Below are 22339 nucleotides of genomic sequence, written 5' to 3' on the forward strand. Positions count from 1 at the left end.
AAAAGTGATCTCTACAAAATAATCCTAAAATGTCCTCTACTGTGAAAACAGACAGCACAGTATAATTTTAGGTTCAAACGTCTATGCCTTTCAAGGCACATACTTGTTACTTAAAGCATGCAATTTGAGATCTACCATCTGCTATCTGGGATTTTAGGATTCGATTTTTTTTTATCTCCTCCTGCTGCTATTAAGTCATGTTATATAGTCTGTTAAGAACAATGTTTCATTTGTAGTAGGTGGGCGCAGCAAAGAACTCTCTTTCAACCATGCTAATAGCTTGCACAATTGGTTGAAAGGTTTCAAGCAGTTACAAAATTTAAACTTCAAAAGGAATAGCATGAATACTTAGTAAGAAAAAAAATTGCTCCCTATAGGATTATGATGTACAATCATGGCCTGGTACACTTACTTTTTTAAAAGCCTCTTTATTCATGTAGTCTGTTTAGATAGTTAATAAGAGGTTGAAGTGCTTCATCCTACCTTAGCTTCATAAAATACCTTGGGTTTAAGACATTTCAATACACAATTTTATTATTTCTGTATTGTAGTAGTAGTACCCACAGGCACAAATTAAGATAGAGGCTCCACTGTGATACCACTGTACACACGCGCACACACAATACCTGACCTGAAGATCTTACCATAAAGTATTCTGTTACCATCCTTGAAGATAATGACCAAGCGGTAATTGCACAGATTTGAGACAGTTAATAATGATAAGACTAACAATTTAGTTGTTCTTCCAAATCTGCTCATTAATCTTATTATGCGAGTCAAGGCAAAAGGGTGGATAGATTATGCACACCTATAGCTGATATAACATTTGTCATCAGCCTGGTAAGAACATAGTTCAGTATTTAGCAATAACCATTGACACTGTGAACCTGTTAGGTTCCAAAACTTATTTCTCTTAAAGGAAGGTAAAACCCATGATGATTGATCACTTAAAAGAAAATAGGGAGCATTTTCTCTTATCTTCTGACATTGTTTAGTAAGGATGCAGGTGCCGTAACTAGTAAGAATTTCTATTGTTTCAGGTCATTTGTGAGATTGTCTTCATTTTTAAACACAAACACTTTTGATCAAATTTCCACCTAGGGCAGAAAGTGCATCGAATGAATAAACTGATCCAAATTTGTGAATATTTCCTCAGTGTACACACAACAACAACAAAAACCCTTCAGATTTTCAAATGTACAACAGACAATTAGGTGCCCCATTTGAACTGAAAGACTGTAAGAGTTCAATGCCTAACTGCATTTTGTGCCTTTAAACAAACTAAATAATTGGATCTACCACCATCACAGCTACCATATAGTGACAGCAGAACTATTCCGCCTAGCTAATCATCCCAGATTGCATCAGCCAGAGACTGGACCCAAGCACAGAGTGCTCTGAAAAGCTCCTATCCTAACTTACAGAAAAGATCAACTGTATTTAGGAGGAACTCACTGAGGCCGTACACTTGAAGACGGACTGGATGGCATTAATCACCCCGCTGCCCTGACAGAATTTGGCCCCATCACATACTACTATCCATTACGAATAGTGGAACACCATATGCAAAACAAATTCATGTACAGTGAAAGTCAGAGAAGAGAAATTATGTCCACTACTAATAGCTTCTCAACATCTCCTTCAGAGAAGTAACTTTTCCTTTCTTCCTGAACAATACAATAGACTGCCTGATCATCCAGACACAAACATGTGACACAGGTCACCCCTCCAACCTCACACTCTTAGGCAAAATCATTCAGAACCCAAACTCCAACATCACATAGCACTTGCCAACATCGTGGATTCTTCACAACTGATTTTCAAGGCCAAGGCACAGTGCAGAGACATCCTTAGTGGCACTAAACAATATGGCAATGGATAGAGGCTCTCTCTGTGCTCATACTACCTGACCTCTCTGAAACTTTCATTATAGCTAACCTGATACAGGCAGTCCTCGACTTTATGATGTTCGACTTACGACGTTTCTGAATTGACACCCTGATTCGACTTACAACAGTTGGTTTAGACTTTACGACACTTGGTCGCGCAATGGAGTGGATTGTGGTTCCGAGTTACAACATTTCGACGTATGACGCAATTTTCAGGAACCAGTTGTGTCGTAAGTCTGAGGACTGCCTGTACATGACATAGCTTGAGTAGACAATGCAGCACTACAATGTCAGGACCAAAAGAGTGATAAGGGGATGAGCTACTCTTCCCACCACTACCGCTCATCTGTGGATTCCCAGTGGGATCTATGCTACATCCCCTCCCTTCTCAATATCTACATGGGACCTTTGTCAAAAATAAACCGATGACACCTTGCTGTGCATTTCCTTTCCCAGATGAAGCAAATCCCCATTACAACGATGTCATATCCCGGATAGAGATTCTTGTATTAAGAGGAGTTGTCTTAGAAGACAAGGTAGCATTACTGATGTAAAATGCCTTCTTTCACCTTCCTGTTTGCTAGGAAGCTTTGTCCCTCTCTCCTAAGTAAGGATATAGTCACAGTGAGCCATACATTTGTCATCTCCGAACTGAATTACTGCAACTCACTGTATCTGGGTCTGAAGGTGGCAGGAAGGTAGAGGCCCCAAATCATATGTAATATGGTTACTCATGCCCCCATTGTGACAGGCTGTTGTAATCCAACCTAGTCCACTTCCATTGATAATTCAAGACCTTAATCCTGATCTTCAAGGTCATCAATAGATCAAGACCAGCTACATTAGCTACCACATCTGCATTCATGACCCACTCAGACAACACTCTTCTCTAGAACAACACACCTCAAAATCCCATAAAGCATGATGACAGGTTTCAGAGTAGCAAATAAATTTGTTAGTCTCTAAGGTGCCACAAGTACTCCTGTTCTTTTTGCATAAAGCATGAGAGAGTCTGGGGACCTATCATTCTGACACATGGGGCAACAGCTGTTGAACGAGTTTCCAGAAGAAGTCAGACCAATTCTATGACCATGCTTTCCCACAACCCCCAGATTAAAGGTGGAAGTAGAGACCACAAACAAACCAAATGCATGGATATCCAAAACAAAGCATCCTCTCCCAGAGAGTGGAAAAGAGCTGAAGACTGACTGCTCCAGTAGCAAGCTCACCATTTTCTCGGGCAGCTCTTGAATATTACAATAATAGGTGGTAACCATATAGAAAACCCTTTAGCTACCTATGTAACTGCCCTGCAGTATTTCTCAATCCTACAATGAACAGTCAGCAATTGATAAATTTTTATTGAGACTCACATTTTTGATATTGTGACCAACTACTTTTTAATATAGGATTCATGGATTAGGTCTTTCTACCTTGGGAAAAAACCTGCAAATTAGAAATTATTTCTTCATACAAAACAGGAACTGGATAATCTAAAACATGTAAAATAATTAACAAGGAAAGCAACATGATTTAACAACTCTCAAAACGTTATCATTCTGAGCATCTGTTTGAGTGGCTGCATAAAAAATTAGTTCATAAAGTCAATGTTTTAGGGAGAAAAGTATAAATAGTCTAAAAACAATGAACTTAAAAAAAGAAAACACTGTGGCCAAAAAAAGTACTCATTCCAAGTCCTCAGCCAGTCAAACTGAAGGCTAAAGATCAAGGTCTCAATGACATGCTTGACTTCACATCATTGTTAGCCCACTAAATATCTTAATAGATATGCTGCCAGAAAAACATAGATGAGGCCCCTTCTCCAAGGAGCCACTTAGCAAACATCTTTCCTTATTTTGCTTAGCCCGCTGTAGAATTCACCATTAATCAAGAGAAAGCAAAAGGTGCATGCCCCTCTTTCTGATTCAGGAAGCACTCTTCCAATACTTTCTCTTTGCCTTCTGGAAAGCATCTGCATTGTATTTAAATTAATAGAATCCCCATTTTACCCCCCTTTCTCTCTAATACCCAGGGTTTACCGAAGGCAAAGAGGGCAAGTTTTTTTGAGGAGACCCATTTTTAAAATACTGGCTGCACATTGCTTAATTATCATATCATATATTATGGTTAAGGAAAGTACCAATTTCAATTTTATACTCCCTCAGTTTAACCGTACACGTCTCTCAGACATGTCCTTTAGGAACAGCATTTTTAATGCTTGATCTTATTACAAAGGTGATTTTTTTCCTGACAAGTTCCAGCAAAATCAGTTGAGCTATTTGAACATAAAATTCCAAAAGCAAAACGAAGTTTTACCTCATACATTCCATTTGGAAGTTACACTTGGACAGCTCAATAAATGTGTGGGTTTTTTTAATAAATTGCTTTTGGGATAATATTTTTCTAAGTAAATTGCTTCTAAGATCCAAAGAAAGTTTGAAGGAACTTCATTCAGTAATTCTATTATTCAGCAGTGTTACAAGAGTCTTATTGTCAATTACACTAAGGAGCCTTTACACCACACTGGCAGTGTAAAGGGATTTTGAAGTGAATGTAGATGTAATTTGCACAGCCAGCCAGATGTGAGCCTGATTATCTCTTATGGTAATGGGCCTTACCATAAGAGTTTAAAGTTGGAAAAGTGATGTACCTGCAGTGGAATTTGGGGGGCATGGGGTTTCCTTTCTTTTTAAAAGCCTCACTGATGTAGAGCCAAAGGCAATTTTAGGATTTTGGAGACCCCCCCTGCAAGGAATGAGCTGGAAACCCACAGAGAGCTCCATCGCTACACACTAGGACAGCTTGTTGTGTTGCATCACAAGTGTGGTTTCCCCATTTATGCTAAAGTTACTCCCAGCTCCAGCCATCCTTGGTGATCATGTGTTCAGTACCCTTTGGGAAGCCATCTCATGTGGAGCAGGAAATGAAAGTGAGAGCTCTGGAAGATCAAGGCAAAGCAGAGGTACAAGAACTTGGCTGGCTTAGGGAGATCATTACTAAGGCTAAGATTTTGTCAGGGATATTTTTAGTAAAAGTCACAGACAGGTCACAGAAAAAATTCACAGAAGCCCGTGACCTGTCCCTGACTTTTACTAAAAATATCCATTGCAAAATGGGGAGCCTGGGCAGCTGCGGGCGGGCTGGGAGCTCCAGGGGCCCCCACCACCCCTGAGGGCTCGGAGCTCCAGGGTCCCCCTCCACTGGCAGCTCTGAGCTTCAGGGGTTCCCTTGCGCCCGGAGCTCCAGGGGTCCCCCCTGCCACCTGCGGAGGCCAGGAGCAGTGGGGGGTCTGCCTGGCGGGGACCCTGCAGCTCCCAGCTGGTGCTGGCTGAAGTCACAGAGGTCTTTGGAAGTCATGGATTCTGTGACCTCCGTGACTAAATCGCAGCCTTAATCATTACTGCCGAAGGTGGGTGCAATAATGTAAGAATTATTGCAAGGTTTTTAGTCCAGGTCACTATCTGTGAGACACCAATCCCCTGAGGAAACATGAACGAGCCCAAAGTACAGCTTGTTCTGTTCTTAATATTGATGGATGTATTCAAGGTGATCCTGAGCATGAACATGCTTGTGGCTCCTCTGCAGACAGGCTTGCAAACATTTTGATTTTAAAGTCAGGAGTAATAGTATTTAATGACAAATCCTCTGTACATAGGTCGTACACACATGATGGACAGGGCTAAGGGACTAGGAAAAGATATTCTTTTGTTCTTCCCATTTAAACACAGTGCTGTTTCCCAGTCATAGAAACGGAAGAAGAGCAACACTATCCGAGAAACACATTTCTATTAAATGCACTAGTTGAAATCCTTTGTCCTTTACTCCTGAGGTATATACAGATTCCTGCATATATTGATTGTACAGCACTTTGTTCAAACTGAGTAATTTGCAAGGGTGGGAGAAGGACCTGAGGCTTTGTACTGTCCCTCAGGAAGAGTTCTTAACAACCCCTGGCATTTGGTACATCTGGGGCATACTAAGGGGAAAAAAACTTGCTCTTCAGATGTTTCTTTATGGGTCAGAGTCGAGATAAGGCTTCAGCAGCACAAGGCAGTGCCTTACAGCAGGGAACTGACTCTTAACCTGCCATCCACCCAAAACATGGAGAGGAAGAGAAAAAGGAGTCTCTGTTAAGCAGAAAGAGAATGATCCTTCTGCATGTAACAGCCACACAGTGTGAACTCATTCTGGAGGAATCAAAAAAGCCAGAAAAAGAAAAAAATATAGGCCCAAACAATTTTCTGCAGGGGAAAAAACAACAACAACCAAAAAGCAACAACAGTAGGATGATCCTTTGGGGGAGGCTCCATGAGGATCCCCTGACAGAGATCCTACCACACCATCCCACTAGAGGGGCCGGGGTGAAGCAAGTTTGTCCCCACCACAGGAGAAATGGCTACAGAGCTGATGTATTCCCAGTCTAGAGACTATATTAATACAATCAAGAGTAGCTTATATCACTGCTCACACATAAAACCCCTCTCTGCTTAGATGCAGAATCCCAGATAAAGTGTAATAAAAATTAAGAGCACACCCTAGTTGGCCAGCCTGGAACATCAGATACCTGCACTTGTAGATCCAATTCCTGCAGTAAGCACAGATCGTGGTGTAATCTTTACCGCATATTTGAGAAACTGAGATTTCCCTGTGCCAGGATCTCCAACCAACAGAAGATGTGATTCACCTTTGGAAAAAATAAATACACAGAGCTTGAGATTGCCTGGGTGGCATACTGACTACTACATTTATAAAGACAGACAAGACAGAGAAGTTTTTAACTAAAATAATAAATGTAATTCTTCATATAAAATTTACCTCTTAACATATGATACAATAAATAATTCAGGTGTAATGTCATATCTAACATCACTCAGACGTGATAAAACTGTATAATTCAAAAGTAGTACCTAATCATATTGCAGCGTTCAAACTCAATTCTCATCATAAAAGATTCTTTAAAATAATCACATAGCCAGCCTTATAGGGTCATCCAGTTACTAGTTTTCATATTTTAATAGACTTGTTTTGCAGATGCCAGCTATGGTAAATTTTTCACTCCCACCTTGAGTAATGAAGGGAATCGGAACCACTGCTTAGTTATGATCCCAGTATGTAACTACACCTCTACCCCGATATAACGCTGTCCTCGGGAGCCAAAAAATCTTACCACGTTATAGGTGAAACCACGTTATATCGAACTTGCTTTGATCCGCCAGAGTGCGCAGCCCCGCCGCCCCCGGAGCACTGCTTTACCGCGTTACATCCAAATTCGTGTTATATCGGGTCGCGTTATATCGGGGTAGAGGTGTACTTTAATTATTGTACAAATAAGCAATAAAGTCAGCCTTTTTTCTTATTAGATAATAATTGAAAATATTTTGTTATAAGTCGAATAATCATGAAGTTTAGTAATTTCCAAATACAAAGCAATTACAAAAGTAAATATTTTGTTTTATTAAGTACCTTATCAAAGAGTTCTAAAATGATTTAAATATATAAACAAAATGACTTCACTTTAAGGATCTATATGACTTGATTTGGCTGCTATAGCGTTTTTAAAAAACATATATTCCATACTTGTATATACACACATTATTTTAGACTACATAGTCTCTGACCTACATACCACCTGGCACATTTGCCATCTAATAACAACAGAAGGAGACTCAGCAGGCAAATAGCTTACAGTAACAGTTTTAAGAGAAACATGCTGACAATCACAGATGGAAAAATCTGGCATTAGGAAGTGGAGTGAATCTTATTTTTTTCCCTTCAATGCAGGATAGAGATTCACACTATGGAAATATTAATATTCCACTCTGACGCCAAATACCATTAGGGATGTGCTACTACAAAATCATTTTAAAATGTCATTTATAAAACTACTTTTTATCTGAGCCTCTGTTTTACCTAAAACAATTGCTTTTAATACTTTATTCAATGGGGCATTGAAAACTGGTTTCTATCACTCAAGTTATTTTGGAAAAATGAAATAAAGTAAAACTAAAAATAGGAAATCCAAATGCTGATTAAACAACATTCTCACTCAGAACGATTATGTTTCTGCAGCTTTATTTGCTCTCATATTCATTTTGAATGTTTGTATGTATGGAGAGAAGAAATGTACTATTAGAAACAAGAATACTAACCTCTCACTCGAGTTCCTGCAGCATCAGCCCTTTGTACACCCCCAGCAAGCACCATGGCTACAGCCAACTTCACCAGATACAATCCAAAAACCTGGGGACACAAGCTAGCCAAAATTTCATTCCTCCCTAGAAAAGAAGTGAAAAGCAGCATTAAGCACTGTTTTAAAGTCAAATCTGATGTAAGTTAACACACTCTCCTCAGGCAAACCCCCAAAGCAGCTGTTAGACCCATCCTTCACTTTAAAGACTAAACGCCATCAGAACAGATCCTCAGTTGATGTAAATCAATATAAGGACCTTGCTATGCCAGTTTAAGGTGGAAGGCACTCGGATACTTGGGTGCTGGGCACCAGTACGAAGCCCTGAGACTGAATACTTTAGTTCACAGATGAAACCACAGAGGCCAAGTTCTTATAGCCCCTCAGTTTATCCTCTTGAATGCTAGTACATTGTGTGCAGATAGGAACCAGAGAGCTAGATACACAGCTGGTGTAATTTGGCATAGCTCCACTGACTTAAAAAAACCCCAATGTTTAATGCCAAGATATATTGTACTGTACATGATGCAGAAAATTGGCTCATCTCTCTCCTCTATTTTTATTTTACTGAATCTCCCTATCTCCTCACCCTTTTCTATGCAGTCTCTCCCTCACCGTCCATATAATCTCTCAAGAACTGAAATGTTCCAATCTGTTCAGCTGATTTTGCTGGCAGTGAAGAGAGATGTAATAGAATTAATTCTGCCCTCTGAAGCACTGACACTAGCAGCACATCAGAGATCAGGATTCTGGGACTATATATTACCCTTCACTGTTAGCACACAGAGCTGAGCAACCAACCTTAAAAAAAAGGAAGTGCTGTGAATCCCTAAAATGGATGTTTTATACTTGGAAGTAAGTGTGTGAAGACATGGTGTGTTAGATTAATGGATTTACCATTACAAAGGTAGAAGGTAAGCATATTAAGGCTAGGGTGGGGCCTTCTTTGGGTAAGATGTGATGTGCTATACCTATGGGTTGTGCAGCATGGTTAAGATGCAGGGCATGATTCACCACTGCATTACTCCAGTTTTATGCCAGCATAACCCCAATGTAAATCCAAAGTACAGTAACTCCTCACTTAACGTTGTAGTTATGTTCCTGAAAAATGCTACTTTAAGCGAAACGATGTTAAGCGAATCCAATTTCCCCATAAGAATTAATGTAAATGAGGGGGTTAGGTTCCAGGGAAATTTTTTTTCACCAGACAAAAGACTATATATATATATATATATATATATATATATATATATATATATACACACACACACACAGTATAAGTTTTAAACAAACAATTTAATATTTAATACTGGTACACAGTGATGATGATTGTGAAGCTTGGTTGAGGTGGAGGAGTCAGAGGGTGGGATATTTCCCTTACTGCTAAATGATGAACTAGCAATTGGCTGAGCCCTCAAGGGTTAACTCTCTCTCTACACAAGGCAGCAGGAATGGAGGGAGATATGCGCATTTCCCTTAAATACACTGCCTTGTTAATTAGATCAGCTTGCTGATAGGCAGCTGCTGCAAGCTCCCTCCATCCTGAGTCCTGGTCTATCCCCACTGCTCTATGGAAGATGGGGTAAGCGGGGTGCAGGAGCAGGGGGGAGGGGGACACCCTGACATTAGCCCCCCTCTTCCTTCCCTCCCCCCCACACAGCAAGCAGGAGTCTCGGGGAGCAGCTCCAAGGCAGACGGCAGGAGCAGCACTTGGCAGTGGGGGGAGGGACACAGCTGAACTGCAGGCAGCTGCTGCACAGGGAACTTAGGGGAGGGGGGAGCTGATAGGGGGGCTGCCGGACCACCCTGGTTCAAAGCCCCCACCTGCTAACTGCAATGGGCTGCTCTTCCTGCAAGCAGTAGACAAAGGAGGCGGCTGCCAAACGACGTTAGAAGGGAGCATTACACAACTTTAAACGAGCATGTTCCCTAACTGATCAGCAACATAACAACGAAACAATATTAACCGGGACGACTTTAAGTGAGGAGTTACTGTAACACAATGGCAAACCAGGCTCTCTGTGTAAACGAAGAACATATAAAACATCTGGTAGCTGGTTAGAGTTTATACAATACAGATCATCAGTTAACCATAGTTGCTCAAATTTAAAACAAAAATGAATAACCAAAAACCACTCCACAATACTAGGGAGAAAAAAATAACATTTTATGAAAGAGTTCGCATTCCTGTGAGGTAATGTGTATGTGGCCATGAAAAAGACAGCACACGATTGCCTAATGTGTTTGCCACCTGGTGTGCTTATTTATTTGACTATGAAGTTTTCCCTCAAAGACTAGTTATATCTTGCTTCTCTTATGAAGATGCCAGCAGGACAGACCTTGTATAAAGAACTGTAGTTTAAGTATTAAAGGTGTTTTTAATATGTAAAAGTGTTATAGAAACAGATTGGTTTTAACATTACGCAGGTGTGTGACTTGTTATAAATACATAAATAAATCTTGATTCGCAGAAGTATTAGGTACAGCGACACAGAGCCATATTTTTAAGCTATTAGCATAGTCAACAGAGCAATGCTGACTAAACCAGATCTGACCCAAACGATCGCTTCACAGTGCTGCGACTGACCTATTGTGTTTTTTTTCTTGTTGCACATAACAGCATTGTATTTTTTCTAATACTCTTACCATTTCTGACTCAGGCTCACTCCCTGTTAAGTGCTATATAAAACATTTTGGCAACTGCAGTTGCATAAGGCTCAAAAGAAAAATCATGAAAGTACAGTGTGTCCTATTTTTTAAGTTCGTTTCAAGTAAGAATTTTATATTCCTTTGTTGGAAATTTTGTGTAGCAAGAAATTATTCCTTAAACTGCCATGACAAGACAAACAAGCACACAAACAAATGCTATACACAGTTTTAAAATGAAGTTCTTGGAGGTTTGTCCTGTTTGCCTGAGACAAGCTCTGACAGACTGAGACATGGCCTGAGCAGCAGGAGAGCTGAGTGCACAACACCCCTGAAGTGAATGGGATCTGAAGGTGCACTACAACTGGGCCAATAGCTTCCAAGGAGGAGTGTGGGATGAAGGAATGAAGGAAAAACGTTGTCAATAATATAATTTTCAGTGTTGTCTCCAGCAAAAATCCAAGCGTCGTTCCTGTTTTCACTTTCATCTACAAACCTGCTAAGGGATCACGCTTATGTTTTTCCCAGAAGTCTTCAAATTCCTTCTGAACCTCCTCATCAACTATAACCCCTGTCAGTTGTTCATTGTTCACTTGAATGTAATTGGCTTTCAAAACAATCTCTAGGTCACAGCGCACATCCTGGTGGAAGGGTTTCCATCTCTGCATTACCACTCCATACACTGTGATGTCATCACCTGTGAGTAAGGACAAAATTAGTCACCGTAACATCCTGCTCAGTATATGCAGATACATAAATTAACAGCTAAATTAAACATAATAGGGCAGTTTAGGCCTTTGTAGAGCAGATATTGCTAGAAAAAAGAATTTACTCTAATTACTGCATCTCTAAAATAGGCAACATCATGTAGCCTTTTTTATATTTATGAATAAAAGCTGGGACTAATATTTTGTAATTTTTTTTTTAAATTGTGAATCCAAAACAAACAAAAGAAATGAATATAACCTGTCTTATGAGTTATAAAGAAAAACTATCAGGTTCAAAAACTTACTTTAAACATTCCTTAACTATTTAACAAGCAACAGTGACATCAAAAAGTATATTATTTACTTTTACTATTAATGCTCTTTATTTACTTGTTTCATCTCTATTGCTTCAGTCAATGAAAATAAGACTACTTAGAGTCTAAGGTTTGTTTATAGTCGATTTCACTTTCAGGTTTCATGCATTCATAAAAACGCTGCAATATTTCATAGAAACTTTTCACTGGGGCTTATTAAACCTAAAACTGGACCATCTGATAGTTTTACTAAATAATTCCATATCTATTTTTTTTGTATTCTTGTCATGCCTTTTGATTTGCAGATACAATTAGTCAAAAACCTCTATTGTTGTAAATACTATAACTTCCACTTGCTCTTTTGTTTTGATACAGACATCTAAATCACAAGTGGAACTCTGTGCATTATGCTATTTGTTTTGTTCAGAAGTTGCCATAACTCTATACAACACTTTGCTGTTTCTGTAGGTTGAATGCATTGGACACATCAGGGGCTCCATGCATTCCCTCCATTCCCCCACATAAGCTCCAGGTGTGCCACCCTCCCACATCCCTCTCTATTTCAGGGAATTCCTCCAACCCCCTACTCCATGCCAGCAGCAATGTGTGTGCATTCCTTTTCCCATACCATTGTCCTCCATTCTCTCCCCCATGCCACATTGTGTGCCTCCCCTCCATACTAGGGTCCTCCATTCTTCCCCCCGCCAGAGTTTCTGTGTGCCTCCCATTTCCTATCCACCACATGCCAAGGGACTCGTGTGTTCCTCATGTCCCTCTCCCCCCATACCATTGTGCCCTATTCCCTATATCCCAGGGAGTCTGTGTTTTGTCCTCATTCCAGGGTCCCCCATTCTCCCACACCAGGGGCCCTGTGCGCTCTCCCTTTCCCCACGTCATTCTTATTTGCTGCTATATTGGATCAGTCTTGGCCAATTACATAGAAGCTGCTATATTGGATTATACCATCTAGTCTTGTTTCCTTTCTACAGCAGCGGCCAGTGCTGCTTAGGTAAACCTTGACCTCTGTATCATTTTGAGAGTGGGTGATCAGTAGTGAACACAGTATTGCTGGGAAGGGGGTACTATCCATTTATAAAATGGACTTATAACATTCTGAATATTATTTTCTATCCCATTCTTCGTACATTCTAATGGTTTGTTTGCTTTTTTGACAGTCACTGCACACTAAGCTGATGTTTCTACCTGCAATCCTTCTTCGACAGGAAGCTATGATACATGGTTTCCCAAACCACCAAAGGGACACTAAACTGTTAGTACTGTCACCAGTCTCAAGGTCTTTGGGGCTGTACCAGTTTAGTAATGGAGATTCAGTATCCTGACATTCACAGGTCTCAAAATAACTTCTGGAGCCCATGAAATATTTCATAGCAATGTTTTTCTGTCAAAATGTTATGATGTCACATAAGGGGATGGTCTTTTCTGCAACAGAATTAATTTGCCATGTTAACACACTGAGTTAGCACAATTAGAAAGTGACACATAAGCGTTTCCCATCAGACAAGCCCTTAAAACTGACAGCATTATTGGAGATGCCTTCTTTCAAATGAAATATAAACTTGAAAACACCCAAGGTACAAAGGTGTGTAACTGAAACTATATATAACTTTACATGGGAACACTCCATTGCCCTCACCTGACTTGCAACTGTCCACTAAGTCATCTTCTAGGACAACCACCATAGAACGAGGGATGCTTCCGACAGATAGCCTTTGAACCTAGTAGACAGCAAGAAAAAGAGTATGCATTCATTACAAGCAGGTGCCATCCAACAACCACATGCTGTTGCTCTGGTTTACAAACTGGCCAAACCATGCCAGTCTGGTTTGCAACAGAACCATTATTCTGCACACCAAAGACCTATCTTTCTTTCCCTGCAAAGGAGTAGCTCTCCTTAATTTCTCTCACAGAACTCATACAATGAGCATGCAGCTGCTCTCATTAAGTCAGGGGAATCTTGCCACTGACATCAAGGGAAACAGAGCTGGACCTTAAATTATCTCTAGGGGCCGTATTCTGGGAGATGTTGAGCAACTTCAATGTCTTGTTGGATAAAGCTTTACAAAAATAAGGTAACTGTAAAAAAATGAACTTTTTTTGTTATTAACTGTGAATTACTTTAAGCATGATTTCAATAAACAAAGTTTACTGTAGGCACTGATGCCTGCTTAAAAATTAAACAGTTCCTCTTAACTGTACATATTGGAAGATGCCACTGCACTACAGGTATTTAATCAAGATTTGACAGGGATGGAAAGAAGCTTACACTTAAATCCCAAAGACTAAACCAACAGCAGGGGAAAAACAAATCAAACACAACCAGGAGAATACGTATTGACAAGTACATCAGTAATTGTTGTATTTCTTTTCCTCCACGGCAAAGTCTATGCAATCTTGTCACAGGCGATTTCCATCTAAAGCACTTTTTTTCTAGTTACTAACAAAAACGTGCCGTAATTGTTAAATTGTACTCTGCAGACATGATAGTAATCTGAAGTACCTTCTTCTTTTGTAGCAAATACTCATCCATATTAGAATTTTAGGTTAATTTATTCTCTAGTGCCTAGAAATTGTTTCTGCATTTTTGTCTATTACTTGATTTCTACAGGCAACTCACATTTCTGTCCGTATTGGTGGCAGATACATTAGTTACTGGCAGCACTGAACAGGACAGATCGTATACAGAGTCAAATTAATCCATGACATAACTCCATTAATGTTAATAGGTTCATACTACTGATGAAACTGTCCCACAGTGCAGATATTTGCGACACAGTACAAGAAAAAATTGAAGTTCTAATAAAAACTAAAAATCTGGAATAAGCATAAAGAGAATATGCAACATAGGGAACATGCTATCAGAAATATTTTATCTTCTTCAGTCATTGGTTATCCTTAATTTGTTAAAATATTTTTCATTTCTCACTCCACACAGTTCTATTTTTGTATATATGATGTATACATACACACATCTCAGAGCCCTCTTAAATTGGACATCATATCATCCCAATTAAGAGAAGAGTCCGCTTAAAAGAAGTCTGAATACGTTACTGTACTCAACAAAAATACAATAGAAATATTAACTACAATTTATTTTTTTTTCAAATTTTGTAGAACTTAGAATTTTTCACCTATTTTTCACTTGGTTAAGCACCTCTTAACCACTTGGCACTGACCAAGTATGTCCCCATTATACTGAGTTTTTGTTATAACTTCCCCAGTTAAGCAACAATCACGGGCACTCCCTCAGGGCTGACTATCATACAAATGACCTCATGTTGCCTTGGGCAGCAAAATGTTCAGTGACCATTTGTGTAGGTGACTGCAGACTGGCAGGGGTATATATTTGCAGATTTGCTCTTGGAGCAGCAGCACCCACAGAGACGGCATTTTCCATAACTGGGCTAAATTGGTTCCATGGGAGCCATCTCAAGTATCACGATCACATATAAAACAAATGTACAGCTGGTTTAGAGTTTATTGACACAGGAAAATTAATCCACTATAGGGTAGGGTAGGAATTTAAAGTATATTAACTATTTCAGATTAACTCCATGTGAATTAAGCTAATTTGGAATAAGGTACTCTCATTCAGAATAAGAGGGTACACACATTGAGTTAATCAAGAAGAGTTAATGGGGATTAACTATTCTGAAATAACTCCTTGTGTAGCAAAGCCCTTAGATAGACAACATATACTCAGTACTGTAGTACGCAGCAACATATTGTGGAAGGCGAAAGGCATGATGGGGCACTACAGGAGTCATAGCTATCCACGGCAGCTAAAGAAGCCTCCAGTTGTAACAGTCTTTGTGCCACTGGGCCAAGCTTCAGCAGCCAAGAGAATGGGATTGTCCCAGTGCAATGACTCTCCCATTTTAATCAACTTCACGCACACATCATTCATGCACATCTCTCTTCAAAAGTCCTGTGGTGACGGGGGAGTGGCAAAGTGACAGGCGAAGATGATTACTGGGTAGTCGTAGCCACAAGCCTGCATGCAGGCGGCCTGGGACATTGGTCGCCCATCCCTGACCCAAGGGCAGCAGGGGAGCTTGGCAACAGCCCAGGTGACAGAGCAGCCCTTTTTAGGATTGCACTGCTCTCCCTTTGTAAGAGAAGGGGATAGAAAAGGTGCCTCAAAATTTGCCTGCCCAAATTAAATCCGGCCAGTTTACCACAGCTGGCAGATCTTCCCCAATGCAGTCGAAAACCAAAGATAACTAAAAAAGCACTAAAGATTGCTGCTTGGAACATCAGGACTGTGACAGACAAAGACGATACCTCTCAGTTTGAAAGGAGAACAGCTCTCCTTTCCAAAGAGCTAGCCTGGTATGACATTGACATCGCAGTGCTCAGTGAAATTAGATTGGCAGACGAGGGCATTACTACAGAACCGGCTGGGGGTTACACCTTCTTTTGGAAGGGAAAAGAACCACACAAAGATAGAATCCATGGAGTGGGAATTGCCAGTAAGACCAAACTATTGCAATGTCTTGAAGACTTTCCAATAGGCATTAACGAAAGACTCATGAAACTCCGGTTACCACTAAATAAATCACGATTTGCTACCATCATCAGTGCATATGCGCCCACCTTAACAAGCCCTGATGATGCTAAGGAATGGTTCTACTCTGATCTTGACTCTCTCATCAAGTCAACACCACAAAGTGACAAGCTAATCATCCTAGGGGATTTCAATGCAAGAGTAGGTAATGATGACAACTACTGGCAAGGTGTCATTGTGGAAAATGGCATTGGAAAAATGAACTAAAATGGTCTCCTACTCCTAAGCAAGTGTGCAGAACATAGCCTGACAATTACAAATACCATCTTCAGACAGGCAGACAAATATAAAACTACATGGATGCACCCCAGATCCAAACAATGGCATCTAACAGAGCCCATCATTGTCCAACAATGTGACATAAGGGACGTCAGGATCACCAGAGCCATGCGTGGAGCAGAATGTTGGATGGATCATAGAATGATTAGGTCAATACTGAATCTACACATTGTACCCACATGCCTGAAATGCCCCAAAACAATCAATACGTCCCCTGATATTGTTAAACTAAATTATGCATCCTATCGAGACAAGTTACAAAGTTCACTAGAAACCAACTTTGGTGATAACCCTGTCTCATAGAGAGACAGTACAAAAACCTGCAACTGACGTCCTTGGATGGAAGAAAAGGGCTTACCATGACTGGTTTGATGAAAATGATGAGGAAATCACAGTAGTCTTGAAAGAAAAAAATTAGGCTTTCCAAATCTGGCAAAATGATATTCAGTCCTCCTCAAAGAGAGACAGATTTAAACACTTGCAAAGCAAGGCACAAAGACAACTACGCTTGATACAAGATAAATGGTGGGAGAAGGTAGCAGAAGACACTCAAATATATGCAGAAACAAATGAAACAAAGACGTTCTTTGATTCCTTGAAGCTATCCCATGGATGTTCAAAGGTGGGCACAGGTTCGCTCATGATGGCTGATGGCAGGACAGTCATCAAAGACTAACATGGCATGGAACAGAGATGGGCTGAACATTTCAGCCAGCTACTGAACAGACCATCCTCAACTGAAACAAGTGCTATTAATCTGATACTTCAAAAGCCTATTCAGCACCACCTTGACTCACCACCCTCACTTGAAGAAATAGAAAAGGCCATCAGTTTGATGAGCTCAGGAAAGTCCTCGGGCAGAGATGGAATACCAGCAGAAATATATAAATCTGCAGGTCCAAAGTGGTAACAACACTCCAGAAGATCCTTACTGACATCTGGGACAGTGAAGAAATGCCACAAGACTTCAAAGATGCCACAATTATCCCTTTATTTAAAAATAAAGGCAGCAAAGTGGTCTGTGATAACTACCGTGGGAGCTCTCTCCTATCTGTTGCTGGAAAAATCTTTGCTCGTGTCCTCCTGAACCAACTGATTTCATCTGTCTCAGAAGCCAAACTGCCTGAGACTCAGTGCAGATTCAGACCTGGTCATAGCACCATAGACATGATTTTCAGTATCAGGCAAACACAAGAAAAATGTATTGAACAAAACATGAATCTGCTTAGTGTTTTCATCAATCTGACAAAAGCATTTGATACTGTCAATAGAGAAGGATTATGGATTATCCTCAGCAAACTTGGTTGCCCACCAAAACTGGTAAAGATCATTCGTTTATTTCCTGAGGGGATGCAAGGTCAGGTACTTTTTAATGGAGATCTCACTGACTCCTTTCCCATTACATATGGAGTCAAACAAGGCTGTATCCTTGCCCTTGTATTGTTCAACCTCTTCTTCACCCAAGTTCTCAACCATGCTACAGATGGGCTCAACAGAGGCATATACATCAGATACAGACATAACAGCTCAGTCTTCAATCTTACAAGGCTTAAAGCAAAAACAAAAGTAACAGAACTACTAATAAGAGAAGCACTCTTTGTAGAGGATTGTGCCCTCCTAGCACACACAGGGGGAAATCTCCAGTGCATCATAGATTGCTTTGCTGAAGCATCAAAATTGTTTGGCCTCACAATCAACCTGGAGAAAAATGTGGTGTTGCACCAATCATCTTCACCATTCCGTGCCATATCCCCTAGCATATCCATTAGTGGAATGCAACTAAAGCAAGTTGACAGTTGTACCTCTCTTGGCAGCAATATCTCCCATGATGGATCTCTTGACAAAGAAATCACGAACAGAAAGCTTCTCAGTCATTAGGAAAGTTACGTAACGAAGTCCTGAAATCCCACAACATAACCCTCTCAACAAAAATAAAACTTTATAATGCTTTTGTGCTCTCATCTCTCCTCTACGGCTGTGAGACCTGGACACCATACAAATGGCATATCAAACAGCTAGAGGCCTTCCATATGTAGTGTTTGAGTGCTATTATGGGGATCCACTGGAAGGACAAAATTACCAACCTGGAGGTTCTACAAAAGTAAAATGCCATAAGCATCGAGGCCATGCTGATAAAAGCCCAACACGTTGGGTTGGACACATCATTAGGATGCCTGAGTATCGATTCCCCAGAAACATTTTCTATGGAGAATCAGCACAAGGACATTGGAATCAAGGCTGCCCCAGAAAGCACTACAAGGACAGCACCAAGAAGAGCATACACTTTGGTGCAATAAAACTGGATGATCTTGAGAAGGCTGCTTTAAATAGATCAGCCTGGCAGCACACAACACTCAGAGCTTTCCAAGCCTTTGAAGAGGACAGAAATAACCAATTGTTAGCTGCAAGGGAAAAGCGTCATACTACTGCTATAGCTATCAAGATGCTTACCAATGACTTTGTCTGCCCGATCTGCTCACGAGCATGCGTGTCACGCTTTGGACTTCAGATATCAGAGGGGTAGCCGTGTTAGTCTGAATCTGTAAAAAGCAACAGAGGGTCCTGTGGCACCTTTAAGACTAACAGAAGCACTGGGAGCATAAGCTTTCGTGGGTAAGAACCTCACTTCTTCAGATGCCATCTGTTAGTCTTAAAGGTGCCACAGGACCCTCTGTTGCTTTTTGGACTTCAGAGTCACTCCAGAATTCACAACAAGAGAGAGCATGAAAACGTCATCGTCGAACTGATGGACTACACACACTTAGTACTTAATTTATGAACACCCTAATTTAATCAATGCATTGGCTGTAAGTATTTCTTATGATGCATAAAAATGACTTCAAATAATATAGTCATATAGCAAATGGAATAAACTTGCATGGGTGTTTCTGTGGATATTCATTTTTCTAGTTCTTTAGCTTGAAGTTTTGGAATTGCAGGATAAAGGCATCCTGGAGCTTTCCTCTCACCCGGGCAATTGTTCTAAATAACTGTAAAGGGTTTATACAGCTTTTCCACTTATGGTAGATGTTAACAAATCTTTTATTAGTTACAAGGGAACAATTCATCACTGGCATAAACAGGTATAGCTCTATTGGGGTTGCACTTGCTTACACTAGCAACAAAGGCTATAGTACTTTTACTAGAGTAATTTATTTTTCCACATGATTCATTTATTTTATTCCTCCTCTTCCCTCTATTTTTTTTTACCTGTTCCTGAATTTTGATTTCTTGATAGTCTCTGCAGCTGGTGGGAACAGAGGATGTTCCTGAGAGACAAGTGAATTTAGATGAATTGCAGCCTTCTTCATTAGGGCAGGTTGATGGACGGAAGAAAGCATAGTACTGCTCAAAATCAGCTTTGACCACAAAAACGTGCTTGCACTTGTTACACATGTAATCCCGTTCAAACTCCAGGACTTTCACTAGACTGGTACGAATAACAGTTCCAGTAACAGACAAAAAGTGACCCACATCTCTGGTTTTAGGGATACGTTCTCTGGTTAGCTCAGGGCAAACAGGCAAACCTGTTAAATGAAAATACATACATTATTAAGACCGCAAGTCTAAGTTTATAAACATGAAATGTATCTTCACTAGCAGTGTATGGTACAAAGATGTTTTCTCAACTGGAAAAGGAGAGAAAGACAGATGTGAATAGCATCCATGGCCATTTCATTAATCTGACATACTAGTCACAAATATCAAAACATATAACAGCATTACAATCCTATTCTGACCAAAAGCTAAGCAGTAATTTCTTGTGACTGATTTGAGGGTTTTTGCCTTCTCCTGTTCATGGATTTTTCTCAAATGAATTTATTAACTGAAATTATTTGATGACCTTTTAGTGAGTTTCATTTACTCTATGACTTTCATTTACCACCTTCTATGACTTGCTATTTGAAATATAAAATTAGCTGTTTATCTGTGATCAGCCATATAAATCATATGGTATTGTTTCCCTGGTTAAACAAGCTTGACTCATAATCTGGTGTGAATCCTCAAGATAAGCAAATTTAAAATTCATATTCGATGAGCATCTGACCTTAAAATTCTTTCCTCTAGGATCAATACTAGTAAAGCTCACTTTCAGGAAAGTTGACGGAAAACAAATACAAAGGAGTTATGAACACAACTGAAGCATGTTCACTTATAAGTTCAAGTGAATAGTCATAGTACATTTTTTGCAGTACTTGCCCTGCTCTAGTTCTACCCTAAGAGTCAATGCTGAGCCCTCCATTCAATTGGCCATAAGGCATTCAGAACCATGCAGGACAAAGCCCTTAGCTAGGAAGATTAATGTACCTCAACAGCCTACAACTCTTTTACAAAAATAAATGCACTTTATAATACTTGATATGTGATAACACGAATAGCTGCCTCCCAGGAAGTTACTATTTTCTTTAATATTACACAGTAAAGTGAGTAATAACTGTGTAACTGTGACAAAATTTCCCCTCCCTGCTCCCTTGGAACACTGGAGAGCAATGTAAAAGCAGCAAAGAGTCATGCATCCGACGAAGTGGGTATTCACCCATGAAAGCTCATGCTCCAATACGTCTGTTAGTCTATAAGGTGCCACAGGACTCTTTGCTGCTTTTATAGATCAAGACTAATACGGCTACCCCTCTGATACTGGAGAGCAATGTATTTCCTTATAATTTTGCCTTTGGCATAATTTTTTCCAGTAACAGGCATGAACTCTATGACCTTCATAAAGCATAGCACATCTGACACCAGGGAGAAAGCTGTAGCACTTCAGTTGGCTACTGAACATCTTTGTGGCATGACTGTCTGAGTGAGCATCGGCGAGTCAGAGAGAGAGAGAGAGAGACTAGATTTGGACGGAAATTAATGTATTTTGAGCAATACAGAGACTCCAATCCACTCATTTTACTTTGTTTCCCAAACTCTTTGCCTGAGGTGTACATGTGTCCTTGAATAGGTTTTAGTACATTAGTAATAACATTATAGGTTGAGCTTTACATAAATGCTTTGCTACTGAGCACACACTGGTGTTTAGGCTAATGGTAATTAAGCAAAAACTCCCTCATCCATGAACAGATTTGCAGTGAAAGGAAATCTTATGCATTCATATTTGCATAATACAAAACTTCAGGTAGACAAGTTTATCTTTTAATTCCCCCTAAAGCAGAGGGGATCTGTGCAGCTGAGTGCAGCTTCTCTCACCCCACCTGACCCTAACCAGTGCATATGCCAAGGTTGCTCTCACCCCCTCCCCCACCCAAGGGAGAAAGAGGCTTTCACCCAGTTTTGGATTCCTAGATATCCTTTTCCTATTCAAGAACATTTTTTTCTTTGGTTAAATGAGAGACTACATGCTCCACAGTGTTCAGGGCTGTTCCCCCTGCTCCTTCCATAGCGGGAGGAAGGCAATGTCCTACTGACCCACTTTGGAAGAATGATGAGAAACTCCACAAATCAAAAAGTTTCTAGTCCCTTATGCCCATTTAATGGAAGATAGCATTCTTAGGAAATTAGGCTGAAAGAACCTTTAATCCATGTAGCCCATCTTTTTTATTCCTGCAGCAATAATCAGCCTTTCTGTAGGTACAGTCTATCAAAAAAGTATTTGACTCCTATAGCTTCCGCTACTTCTTTGGTAGCTTAATCTATAACCCCATAACACTATGAGTAAAAAAAAGATGCTCATTATAAAGCAAAGAGGTGTGCAAATGCAATCAGAAAATTGGTTTAGAAAAAGGAAG

At 40.1% G+C, this 22339-nt stretch overlaps 1 protein-coding gene across 1 annotated transcript in view; it reads right to left on the reverse strand.

Moving 5' to 3' along the window:
* Positions 1–22339, reverse strand: part of MCM9 (minichromosome maintenance 9 homologous recombination repair factor) — a 71863-nt gene that overhangs the window by 41302 nt on the left and 8222 nt on the right. The window contains exons 2-6 of the mRNA XM_065401614.1: positions 19818–20134; positions 13398–13479; positions 11219–11419; positions 8039–8164; positions 6454–6573 (exon numbers count right to left, since the gene is read on the reverse strand). Of these exons, the coding sequence (XP_065257686.1) occupies positions 6454–6573; positions 8039–8164; positions 11219–11419; positions 13398–13479; positions 19818–20134 (846 nt within the window). The remainder of the gene's footprint in view (positions 1–6453; positions 6574–8038; positions 8165–11218; positions 11420–13397; positions 13480–19817; positions 20135–22339) is intronic.

The sequence above is a fragment of the Emys orbicularis genome, chromosome 3 (assembly GCF_028017835.1).
Source record: "Emys orbicularis isolate rEmyOrb1 chromosome 3, rEmyOrb1.hap1, whole genome shotgun sequence".
Taxonomy (NCBI): domain Eukaryota; kingdom Metazoa; phylum Chordata; order Testudines; family Emydidae; genus Emys; species Emys orbicularis.